This window comes from Eleutherodactylus coqui, chromosome 1, assembly GCF_035609145.1.
Source record: "Eleutherodactylus coqui strain aEleCoq1 chromosome 1, aEleCoq1.hap1, whole genome shotgun sequence".
Lineage (NCBI taxonomy): Eukaryota > Metazoa > Chordata > Amphibia > Anura > Eleutherodactylidae > Eleutherodactylus > Eleutherodactylus coqui.
In genome coordinates, this window is record NC_089837.1 from 93,580,564 (window position 1) to 93,592,987 (window position 12,424).

At 41.3% G+C, this 12,424-nt stretch overlaps 1 protein-coding gene across 1 annotated transcript in view; it reads left to right on the top strand.

The window, feature by feature from the left end:
* RAB6B (RAB6B, member RAS oncogene family) overlaps positions 1 to 11,611 on the top strand; it is a 57,158-nt gene extending 45,547 nt beyond the window's left edge. Inside the window, exons 6-8 of the mRNA XM_066589321.1 lie at positions 6,403 to 6,496; positions 8,429 to 8,495; positions 10,494 to 11,611. Coding sequence (XP_066445418.1) covers positions 6,403 to 6,496; positions 8,429 to 8,495; positions 10,494 to 10,558 — 226 coding nt within the window. The 3' untranslated portion in view covers positions 10,559 to 11,611. The remainder of the gene's footprint in view (positions 1 to 6,402; positions 6,497 to 8,428; positions 8,496 to 10,493) is intronic.
* Positions 11,612 to 12,424: the final 813 nt, after the last annotated feature.

Here is a 12,424-nt window from a genome sequence, read left to right on the forward strand (position 1 = left end):
TAACAATCAGACCATATTTCATACTTTACTTAGCACATACATATTCTGCAATGCTATGCATAGATTGACATCACTTACATTGAGCCCTGTCACCATGGAGGCGCACAATCACTTTTTGCCTATTGGAATGATTTTGAAGTGTGAGGGGAGACCTATGTAAGCACAGGGAAACATATAAACTTTATGAGAATGTTGCCCTTGGTTGGATTGAACGCAGAACCCATGGTCTGTAAGGCAACTGTGCTGACCACTGAGCCACCATACTGCCTCATGCATTAAATTAGTAATAAGTGCAGAAATTCGGGTAATTCCAAAGGGTTCACTTATTTTTCTCAACTAAATTCTCAACAGCCAAATGATTTTCCTCCTAACTCCTCCATGTATTTGCAAGCTTGGTCAGCAGGTTTAATTTCACGTAGAAAGGGAAATAGGATACCCTTAATCCCTTAACGCTCCAGGACGTACATTTACTTCCGGCAGTGTCAGGGTATGTATGAAGAGAAAACGCGGCACAATCTCTCTTCATACAGCATGGGCATCAGCTGTTTATTACAGCTGAAACCAGCAGGCAATAGCTGCAATCAGCCGCGCAGCTGATCAGCGGTGATAACCTATGCAAGTGTCATGGCAGCCAGGGGCCTTCCGAAGGCCCCAGGACTGCCTTAGCAGACTGCCTATCAAGCTATTCCCATGGGGTGGCTTGATAGAGTACCTGTTGGATCACGGTATGATGTAATGCTATGGCATTAAATCATACTGCAGAAGCGATCAAAGCATCGCTAGTTGTGGTCCCCTAGGGGAGCTAAAAAAGATAGTAAAAGTAAGATCAATAAAGTTTTACTGATTGTAAAAAAAAAAAGTAATAAAAGTTGAAATCATCCTCCTTTTGCCATATCTATAATAAAAAAAATCTAATTCATAAAACAAAAATACATATTTTGCACCGCCGCATCCGTAAAAGTCTGATCTATCAAAGTAGTGCACTATTTACCCTGTACGGTGCACAGCGTCCGAATAAAAAAAACTCCAGAAATGCACTTTTTTGTTCACCATGTCTCCCAGAAAAAATGCAATAAAAAGCAATTGAAAAGTCATATGTATTCTTAAATTGTACTAACGTAAACTACAGAACGTCTCGCAAAAAATGAGCCCTCGCACAACTAAGTCGATGGAAAAATAAGATGGCGGCAGAAAATAATTAAAAAAATGAAATATTTTGGAAAAAAATAAAAGAAGTACAGCAAAAAGAAACATCTATATAAGTTTGGTAACGTAGTAATCATAGAGACCCACAGAATAAAGTTATCAAGCAATTTTTGTTGCAGTTTGAGTGAGGTAAAAACAAGACGCACTGAAAGATTACGGAAGTTTTTCAGTACATTATATGGTACATTAAATAGTATTTTAAATCCCCGTCATTCATTCGGGGAGAGCCGCCTGTGATTGGCAGAGCACCTCAGCCAATAACATTCAGCTCTTTCAGCAGGCGGGGATTTAAAATCCCCGCCTGCTGATAGATCAGCACCACAGAGCAGGGGACAGCAAGAGAAGACGTAGCTGTGCCCCGGCAGCTGAAGGGAGATAAGTATGTTTTTTGGGGGGTTTTTTTAAACCACTTTCACTGTTTTTTTAGGGAAGGGCTTATATTGAAAGCCCTTCCCTGAAATCAATTAACAGGTGCCAGCAGAATCCTCTACTGCAGCTGTCATGTGTGACAGCTGCGGTAGAGAAATGAAGAATTCCTCTGCTGCATCTGTCACAGATGTGGCAGATGTTTGCAACAGGAAATTCTTTATACTAGCGGGGATGAAGGAAACATCTGCCACATGCGGCAGATGTGTTCTTCATCTCCGTGGGGGTCACAGCAGCGGCGGACAGGTAAGTATACTTTTTTACACTAAAATCTTCCTTTTCCAGGGAAGGGCTTATATGTAAAGCCCTTCCCTGAAAAAGAATGCAGGCAGACCATTGTTTTCAATGGAGCCACCAGCAGCAGCCGCGGCTCCATTGAAGACAATACTCAGACCTGCATTCACGTGTGTTTTTGCAAGTACATGGGTGTGCACTTATGTATGCACTACGTACGCACAAAAACACGCTCATGTGAAGCCACCCTTAGGGGTTAAATATGATGCAGGCACAAGGACTCTGTAGCTACAGTAGAAAACCTCAACTAAGCCATCCCAACATGATATACAGAATCCATGTCACCTTAAAGGGGGTTGTCGTCTACTATTGATAACCTATCCTCAGGATGGGTCATCAATAGTTCATCAATGAGAGTCTGCCGCTCAGGATCCCAGATGATCAGTTGATCGTCAGGCCCATTGTCAGTGCTGACAGCACTGGAAGCAGACAGTGCCGCTCATATTGCAGCAGCTCGCTTTAGTACTGCAGGCATAGCTTCTATTGAATTCCTGGAAACCTCTTTAAAATGGGTTTCCAGGCAGCACCTACCGGGATACACCAGGGTCAGAGCGGAAGCAAGCATTGCTCCAACCCCTGTGTAGTGGCCAGCACTTGTAGTTGCAGGCGCAGGTCTCATTGAAATCAGTATCACACTATTTTTCTGCATTGCCCAATTGTGAAAGCATTTCTACTGTTTTGAATGCATCTGTGGAGATGTGATCCGAACTTTAAGCAAAATATATTGCATTGATTTTACCCACATACAATATATTACCCTATGGACAAGTTAATCTATTTTGATAAATCTAAGCCGGCTGACATTTTCTGTTACTATAGTCACAGCAACTGAATGGTGCTGGTTTATCGCTAGATGCCTATAAAAACCTTTTGATTTTGTTGGAAAACAAATTAGCTGTGTAGTTCAGCTTCTGCAGCTCCCTGCCGTCCAAGGTCATATGCTCCCATTCTCGCTCTACAAAGAGTGCAATAGCTGACTTCTAGAAGAAGACAATGATATATGTAGTACTGGGTACAGAGCTCATTATCTTGATGTATTGTTTCACCTAAATGAGCAGCATCTTAGAGAAGTAGAGGATTCTTCTTTACCCTTCGGCTCTCAGCTTGTGGTATTATTAGTTCCATGGATCCTTAAACAGTTGGATGGTAATGTAGGCAATGATATAAATGCTAACAATAACACCTTTAAGTTTAATGGAGCTTTGCTGCAATCCCTTTTCTGAATTTATGTTCAAGAAATACTGCATAACTTTCGCAATACAAAAGCCTGAGCATGACATCTAACCTCTGGAGGACCCTGTGACCTCCATTTGTGATGCAGTTACTCCTTTACTGTATAGACTAGTGATTCCCAATCGTATTACCGCAGAACCCCTGTCATCCCTAGGATCACAGGTGCCTGCCTTATCCAGGGTAAGGAATACTGAATTAACCATGTCAACTCACACTAAAGGCGCAGATCCAAATGTAGAATCAAGTCTTTATTCACGGATCTCCAATAGAATGTACATCTCCACCGAAAAAACATGTTTCAAAGCCCCGGAAACATGGGGCAGACATAAAAATTCACTGCAGATGTTGCCATTAGTCAGATTCAAATCTAGGTCTACAGTGCTACAAGGCCACTCTGCTGTCCTTTCAAAGAATGGCTGTTAATGGATAGAAAAGTGTCAATAATCCTATACAGTCCCTAATAAGAGCTGGACTACAGAATCCTCATCCAGATACCAAGGAGTGGAGCTCTATATAGAGAAGTAGGATAGAACTGTCCTTAAATCCCTGAACTCAAATGATAATGAGATGACTCTGCTGTCTTAGTCTACATAGCAAAGCTACACATTAAACTGGATATTAACATATAAATACACCACCAAAAATGTAAAAAAGAAATGTATACAAAAAAACTTATGATTACTAAGCAATATGTTGTTTTTTAAGAATACATTATCTATGAGTATTCCTTAAAATAGATATCTACATTTAACATAGTTATGTACTAAAGCAACTCTACTTGCCATCAATTCCACAAGTGGATGAAGGACATCTGGAGGGATGCTGATCCATGCTATCTAGCCACCCACAGCTCCATGGCAATTCTAGGAGCAGAAGCGCAGTTGTGAATAGACCTCTCCTGCACATCCCATAAATGCTTGATTAGGCTCATGTTTGGTGAATATGCAAGCCACGCCATTTGTATTAACTCTCCATAAGACTTTTTGAACTAATTCGGGACAACTTGTGCCCAATGGCACAGTGAATTATCTTACTGGAATATCCCATCATTATGGAGGTACATGAAGTACATAAAGTATAGTAAATGATCACCAAGCAGTAAAATGTAGTGGCCACTGGTCAGTAACATGTTTAGACAAACCAGTGGACCCAACCCATGCCATAACAACACACCTCGCACCAGTATGGAACAGCCACCAGCCTGCATAGTGCCTTGTTAACAATTGTAGTGAATATCTTTATTGGGTCTGCACCACATATGGATTCAACCATCATGCCAAACCATTGGCACCTTGACTTATCAGACCACACCACATGTTGCCACTCCTCTAGGGTCCAGTTAGCAACCTCATGAGCAAAGATGAGGTGTTGTGTCTGGTTTATGGGTGTTAATAAAGGCACTCTGTTGGGTCTTCTCCCATATCCCATAGAAGCTAAAGATGCTGTATTCACATGCAGGATATGCATGTGAGGCCTCCAACAATAAATATGATTTCAGCCAGAGTCTGTGTCAGACAATTCTAGCCAGATGCTGCCGGTTGAGATCATTAAGCGCTTGTAGCCGCCATTGCACTGTCCACTGTGGGTGACGTTTTCCAGCTAAACAGGGGACACTGTAGATAGAGGAATGTTAAAAGCCAGCTCTGCTTCGAAAATTGGATCTCCCATCCGTCTTACACTATCATGCTTCATTCGAACTCCAATTTGTCACCTGGCCATGAGCACGCTGACCAGTGTTCAACCTCACCCACAAGATAACACCAATTTATACAGGTGTGGGCATTTCCAAGCTATCCCTGGAGATAATGCTACTGCATAATCAATTTACATACTGCTTTCCCGTGACTTTTGGCATATCAGTGTAAGAATATGATTATTTGCTATTGGGTATAGGGTCACAGAATATCATCTGCCAAAACCTCTATAACATTTGCTAAGGACCCACATTGATGAGGACTTAAATTGTTCTTGTAGCTTAGTTGTAAGTAGGTAAACTTTTAATTAATTGATGAAAATTAAATTGCACATTTACATAAGACTCATTTACAGGTTAATCAGGGCAATCATTTATCCTGCTGTTCCCATGGCGGTTTTCATTCTCCATCTAATATATTTAACTCTAGTCTAATTTTCCCCTATTTTAATCTCTTCATGAGCCATGATTAACAGGACAAGGGGGAATAGGTTCATGGAGTTGTAATATAATTATATGGCTTGGGGTAGATTTATGGTCGGGAACGCTTGCATCACAGAGATGCTACAATTTATTTTATTTCAAACTAATGGATGCTTATAACTGTAAAATCCAATGGAGAATATCAGAATATCCACCGCTAGATACAGCACAGTGTTTGCTATGCAATCTGAATCTGTGTCTTATCTGGTGACAAGTGCACTGATTGGAGGTACATAGAGATCAATGATCACTATTAAAGAGGACCTGTGAATAGAATCAGTGGGGCTGATTGCATTACTCTGCAGCTGCGGCCCCACTGACTCTTTACTATTTTTTTTTTACTTCCCTTCCATCGCCTAGACCGATATTTCTAAGGACTGGCTCCTGGCACTCAGAGTGTTAAATGAGCAGTTCCGACAGCTCAATTTCTATAGGTGACATCAGACTGTCAATCAAGACAGAATCAGAAACCTCTGCTCCGGAGAGCCCATGGTACAACAGTCTGACACGGCTCTTATATCTCACATTCTAAATCCTCATTTACATGCAACGGTTATCGCTCAAAATTCGTTCAAACAGTGGCATATGAGCAATCATTGTTACATGTAAATTCTGCCATCATTTACTTTTCGGCTGAATGATGATTTTAAGGTGAGTTTAAAATCCATCGTTCAGCCAGAGAGAAGCTAACAGGGACCACACGCTGTGTTCTGCACAGGAGCACTGACTACATTGTATTCTGCCAACAGCCCATGCGAGAACAATGGAGCTGTGTGCAGAGCTCAGACCACATGCTATGATCTGCAAACAACTCCCAAAGGCCCTTTTCCACACAAAGGTGATAAAGTGTCAATGGACATTAGTGTCCATTAACACTTTATGCAAAATGATCGCTAAAACTGTCAATCTTTCAATCATTTCAAAGATTGTCTTTGCGTGTAAATGGGCTTTAATGCTGTATTATTAGTTGTTTAGCATCATTGTTCTGTTTTGTTATAGTGTGAATATCTGCATGTTCAGTATTTCAGCATAACTTTGCATGATCTACATGCTCTGTGTTTCATTAGGCAGATCACCATTGAGGAAGGAGAGCAACGAGCTAAAGAGCTGAATGTCATGTTTATTGAAACTAGTGCCAAAACTGGATACAATGTTAAACAGGTAAAAAGGCATTGTTATATCTATATCATATTTATATAATGTTCCTGTATTTAATTCCCCCCCTCCTCTCACAATTACATAGAATGCACACACAACATATCTCAGCCTGCCCACCACAGGGAGGAGGGGAAAGAGAGAAAAATATTTTACATAGATCATACAAATATTCTGGTCCATAACTGATCAGCATTGGAGCAAAACGTATTATTAAACGTGATCTCAAACTCGGAAATTTCTTTGACCAGTTGAAACCATTCTTCACTTGGCAATTTGCTAAAGGAAACCTATTTTCTAAAGACAAGGGGGTCTCCATATAGATTTAACATATTATAGTGTTGGAGTGACAGCCCAAGAATAATCTCCCAACATACATGTAACTGGATGTAAAAGTCCATCACATTGAGGCTAAAACATCAATACTTTCTGTAATGAAAAACATTTGGTACTGTGTCCGCCAGTATAACAAAATGTTATTGGTCTCAGTAGCATGCCTGATGAAGAGACCTAAGTAGTCTCAAATATTGATTAAAGCATGGACACAGACATACCGTGTGAAACAAATCAGCCTCATCTTACGCACCTTGGGGAGGGGCAAAATGTATTCTTAAACAAAAAGAGTACACGGGTGGTTTCACATCTGCACTGGGGGGTCTGCTTTCCTGCTCCATTCGGGGAGCAGGTAAGGGGAATCTCCACGGCTGAACGGTTCAGTCTCTGGATGGAGCCAAACAGCGCCGAGCAAACCCTATTGACAATAATGGGGTCCACCCGTTTTCCGCCCACCTGCCCGGTCTTTGGATGGAAGATAAAGTGCTGCAGCCGAATCTGCAATGGAACCTCCTGCCGGAGGTTCCGACGCGGATGTGAAATCAGCCTATAAATGGACATAAATTGTGTCGTCCTGTGACTTAAATTAGATGAGAAGAATATTTTGCCAAGCTTTGTCAGAGAATTTTCCCAGCTCTTATTCCTGATGCTGCCTTGAGTTAAACACTATTGTAGAAGAAACATGATCTTTAATTAAACTACATAACAACTGAGTGCCTCACTTCTCCAAGGAGTTCGACATCAGGAGGAATAATTAGGAAAAGGACTCAATGGAAAAAAATGTATTTGGTGGAGAAGAAAGTGTAGAACATAGCTGCAAATATTTAAACTAACGCGAGAAAGAGATTTTTATAAGGGAGATCCGCAAGTGATCATAAAGCAGAAAGATAGGAGAGAAATGGAAGACAAGCTTTTTTGGGGCCAAACGTTCCAGTTGCAAAAGGCCTCAGCTGTGGGAAAAAAGTACAGTAGATTGTTCCTCAATGTGAAAGCTTTTGTAAAATAGGGAATGGAAAATCGGTTTTATTGTTAACCCGAGATTTGAAAAGCAATGAACAAATAATAGACGGGATCTGCATTCACCTGTAAATAATGAACCTGACTGTAAAACTTGAAAGAAATCATTATAGAAAATAACATGCCTAAGTAAAACACAGACAGGGTCTATGATGCTGAAACGGGGAGGAAAGAAAGTGCAAACCTAGACGTGAAAATGAAAAGCCCTCCTTATTACTGAAGGGGGGGGGGGGGAGTGAATTTGAAAGGCTTTAGTACAGATTTACACCCTCTCCAAAGTAAATCTTTTAAGGCAAGGTGAAAGACCATAGGACTTTGTTACTCATGACCTATCCTTAGTATAAGCCATCTATATGAGATCAGTAGGGGTCTGGCACCCTGCACACTTGCCGATAAACTGTATTCAGGAGCCGCTGTGCACTGGAGCTCACACAACTCTATACGTTTTCCCAGAACAGTACGGCAAACTCAGTCCCACTGTGATATTCTCCTCGGGTAGAAAAATGTTTACAAATGGTATAAACTGCCTCCAACTTATGTACATTTCACCAACAATATTCTATGACTACTGTCTACTTTCCCTTTCAGCTATTTCGTAGGGTGGCTTCAGCTTTGCCAGGCATGGAGTGCACAGAAGAGAAAAGCAAGGATGGAAGTATCCTTTACCAGAAATGCTTACTTAAAGGGATTTTCTTCTTTGAGGCATCAATCAAACTTCAGTATTTGATCAACATGTTTATCTGTTTTTAAGCCCTAACCATGACTTGGTTCTAAACCCAGATATGATATAATAGAAACATTTATATATGTTCTTTAACCTCTTCCTTTCAGCCGTAAGGCTATATACATCCTAATTGCATATGCTCCCTGTGCATCCTCGGTATAGGCCATCAGTAGCAGATTGGTAGGGATCTGCTGCTTGAGATCTGTGCCGATCAGCTAATCATCTGGCCCACTGCATTAACAGTCGTGATTGATAGTCAGCACTGGAAATGTAATAGGTGGCTCACTCTCATTGAAGTCAATGAAAATTATTATTATACTTCCAGCACTGACCACTGATGTGGATATTCAGCCCCAGTGGTCAGGGTCAGAGGTGTAATAGACAGCTTTTCTCCCATTAATTTCAGAGGAAGTGAAGCTGCCTATTAGACTTTTGGCCTTGACCACCTATGACGACATCCAGCCCATTACACTGAAAGTGGACCAAAGGATCAGCCGATTGTAAGAAATCTGAATTGGTGGATCTCCACCGATCTGCTATTGATTACCTATCTTGCAAATAGGTCATCAATACTACAAAGTGGCAAAACCCCTTTAAAGGGGTTGTCTTGCGGCAGCAAGTGGGGTTCAGCACTTCTGTATGGCCATATTAATGCACTTTGTAATATACATCGTGCATTAAATATGAGCCATACAGAAGTTATTCACTTACCTTCCCTGCGCTGGCGTCCCCGTCTCCATGGTGCCGTCTAACTTCAGCGTCTAATCGCCCGATTAGACGCGCTTGCGCAGAAGGGTCTTCTGCCTTCGGGTCTGCCCGGCAGCAGCGGCATTCTGGCCCCGCCCCCTTCTACGCGTCATCGCGTAGCTCCGCCCCGTCACGTGTGCCGATTCCAGCCAATCAGGAGGCTGGAATCGGCACACATGACGGGGCAGAGCTACGCGATGCCGCGTACAAGGGGGCGGGGCCAGAACGCCGCTGCTGCCGGGCAGACCCGAAGGCAGAAGACCCTTCTGCGCAAGCGCGTCTAATCGGGCGATTAGACGCTGAAGTTAGACGGCACCATGGAGACGGGGACGCCAGCGCAGGGAAGGTAAGTGAATAACATCTGTATGGCTCATATTTAATGCACGATGTATATTACAAAGTGCATTAATATGGCCATACAGAAGTGCTTAACCCCACTTGCTTTCGCGAGACCACCCCTTTAAGCAAATCAAACACATTTAATGTGATACATTCTAACGTCAACCATGTTAAAATACAGCTCAACCCCACTGTATTTTAAAAGTAAAGAGCTTTGTAAGGAGAGCATACACTCTGACTGGTTAGTAATTTCAGCGAGTGTTACATGCAGATTTTATTACCAATTTCACTCTGTGCATTACAATGGTTAAATCCATTGGGGAAAATCTGAAGAATTCATTGATATGCTGTGGATTTCCGAATTGCACATAGTGTACATGAGATTGGTTAAGGTCTCATCTACTTTACTGGTAATGCATTACAAAATCCAAAAGCTAAAACACCCTGTGCACAGGTATCCTAAATGTGTTAGTCACTTTGGAAAACCCCTTTCCAGTGGGCAGTTCCAGCGATAAGTGGATTGTGGGGGTCTGGTTGGTGGCACCTCTAGCTGTTGTTGCCAGAGAAAGTTGCTATTTACTACTGAGTAAAGGTGACAACCCCTTTAAGCTATTGCTAGGATTCCAAACAAGTATTTACACTGTGGTTCTCTTGCCAAAGTCAACTGATCAAGATAGCACTAAGCAGTAACAGCCACCATGTTCAGCTATTGGCAGTGGAATCAATTTATCAGAGTTATTTCTATGATGTAGCACATTAGGTAAGTAGCATAATAAAATGATATCCATGTACTTGCTATCAGCATAATGTTCTGTTCATGCTCCTTAACCACCTTCGCCACAGTGATTGACATAAAACTTGACAAACCCCAAGAACCGCAGGTTGCTGATGCCGGATGCTCTTGTTAATATGCAGCACGTGACAGGTGAGCTGCCAAAGGCCATGTGCTTAGCCCCGAGACGCTTCCTATTGGTTAGCCTGAAAAAACAAACATTCGGAAACCACATCTAAGGAATTTCAAGATCCACCACTGTTCCTGACCTTTCCCACCTTCCCCGGAGACCTTGTTTCCCTTTTGTCAACTTTCTTTGGTTCTTGTGTTGGTCTTGAGTCTTTTCCCCTCTCTTCAAAGATGTTTGACCCATTTCACGTTTATTCCACGTGTCTCTTCTTTATGGCCCTCTTGTGCTCACATTCCCAGCTCCTTATAAATGCACCTTGAAATTAACAGATTATTTGCCTAATACATGTACAATATCACTCACTCACTACCACCAAACAACTAGATGTAGAAACATAGAATGGTTCACCGAGTGGTTTAGTCTTTACCGACTAGTTAAAGCCAAGAATATCCAAATAAGTGTAAATGACCTTGATATAAATACACACAATCTCCCTAGTAGTTCACTAAAATTAACTCAAGCAGACTTGTAAAATAGTTTCTCTTCTCTCCCCTCTCATACCAAAACTCTGTTTTTCTTCTTACAAGAAGACAAAGAAATTCCTGCTGTTACTAATATTGACGTTATATTTTTTTCACTTTTTTGTTGTAATATATATAATTGTACTTTATTAAAATTGCCAAAAACTATGTGACAGGATGTGTGTAGCACGTGGTATTTTAAGGGGGTGTGTTTCATCAGCCGATACGGATATGCATTTTTCATTTGGTGATTGGGGATAATGTATGTATATGAATGCGGCTTGTACAAATTTACAGCGTTGTGCTCGGTAAGTCGATTTAATGATCTATTATCTAAATGTAGCACTGGGTAAATAAAGACTGAATCCTATTCTACATGCAGGATTATGTGTGTACATTATAGGTGATAATGTACAGGTTGGGATGTTCTTAGAGCAACATGTTTTGGGGTGACCACGTCCTGTCTCTCACTTAGAATATTATTCCCTTTCCGGTGTTCTTTTTAATACCACACAATAAAAGCCTTTTACTTTCATAACATTTTCTTAGAGTCAATGAATCAGAGAACTCAGGTGATAGAGTAACATCAAGAGGATTAATCATATTGGACAACATTAGAAAGCTATTAAAACAGTATCAGTGATATGTAATATTTATTTCCATAAGTATATACACCACACAAGCAGCCCTGCATTTGCTAAGGGGCTCTGGAGAGAAGGTGCCCGAAACAAATTGGTTCCATTTGCCTAGGACGGTGTTCCCCAACCATTGGCGGCTCCATACAGAATTGTGCACAGGTAACATTAAAGTGCTAATAGTATTACTAAAGCTCAGTGCTAAAGTCAAAATCATAACACATGCAGATATCAATCAGTAGTATTACAGTAAGTCTCAGTTGTAGTCCTAAGATTAATCATTACATTAAAGACGGTACATAAAGGTGGCCTTTTACAGAAAAAAAGATGTAACAGTGTTAAGGCTGAAAAAAGACACATGTCCAACTAGTTCAGCCCCAACTTTAGAGCTCTATCAAAAGAGATGTTGCTTGTGATATTTGGTTGACACCTACTCAACAGCAGGCTGGTAAAGATGTCAGGGAACAGATCATACAAGCTGATGAAGATCCTACATACTCAATCTGACCCACATCTTTTACAGTTAGTGGACATTTTGTGGATAAGTGGGAGCTTAACCCAAAAATGTTCAATAGGGTTACAGTCTGGCGAGTTTAGGGACTAAGGCAGCATGGAGAATTCATTGTTGTGTTCGGCAACAACTCCCTAGTGATCTAAGCTTGATGACACGGAGCATTGTCCTGTTGAAAGATGACAGGGAAGACTTCCTTAAGATA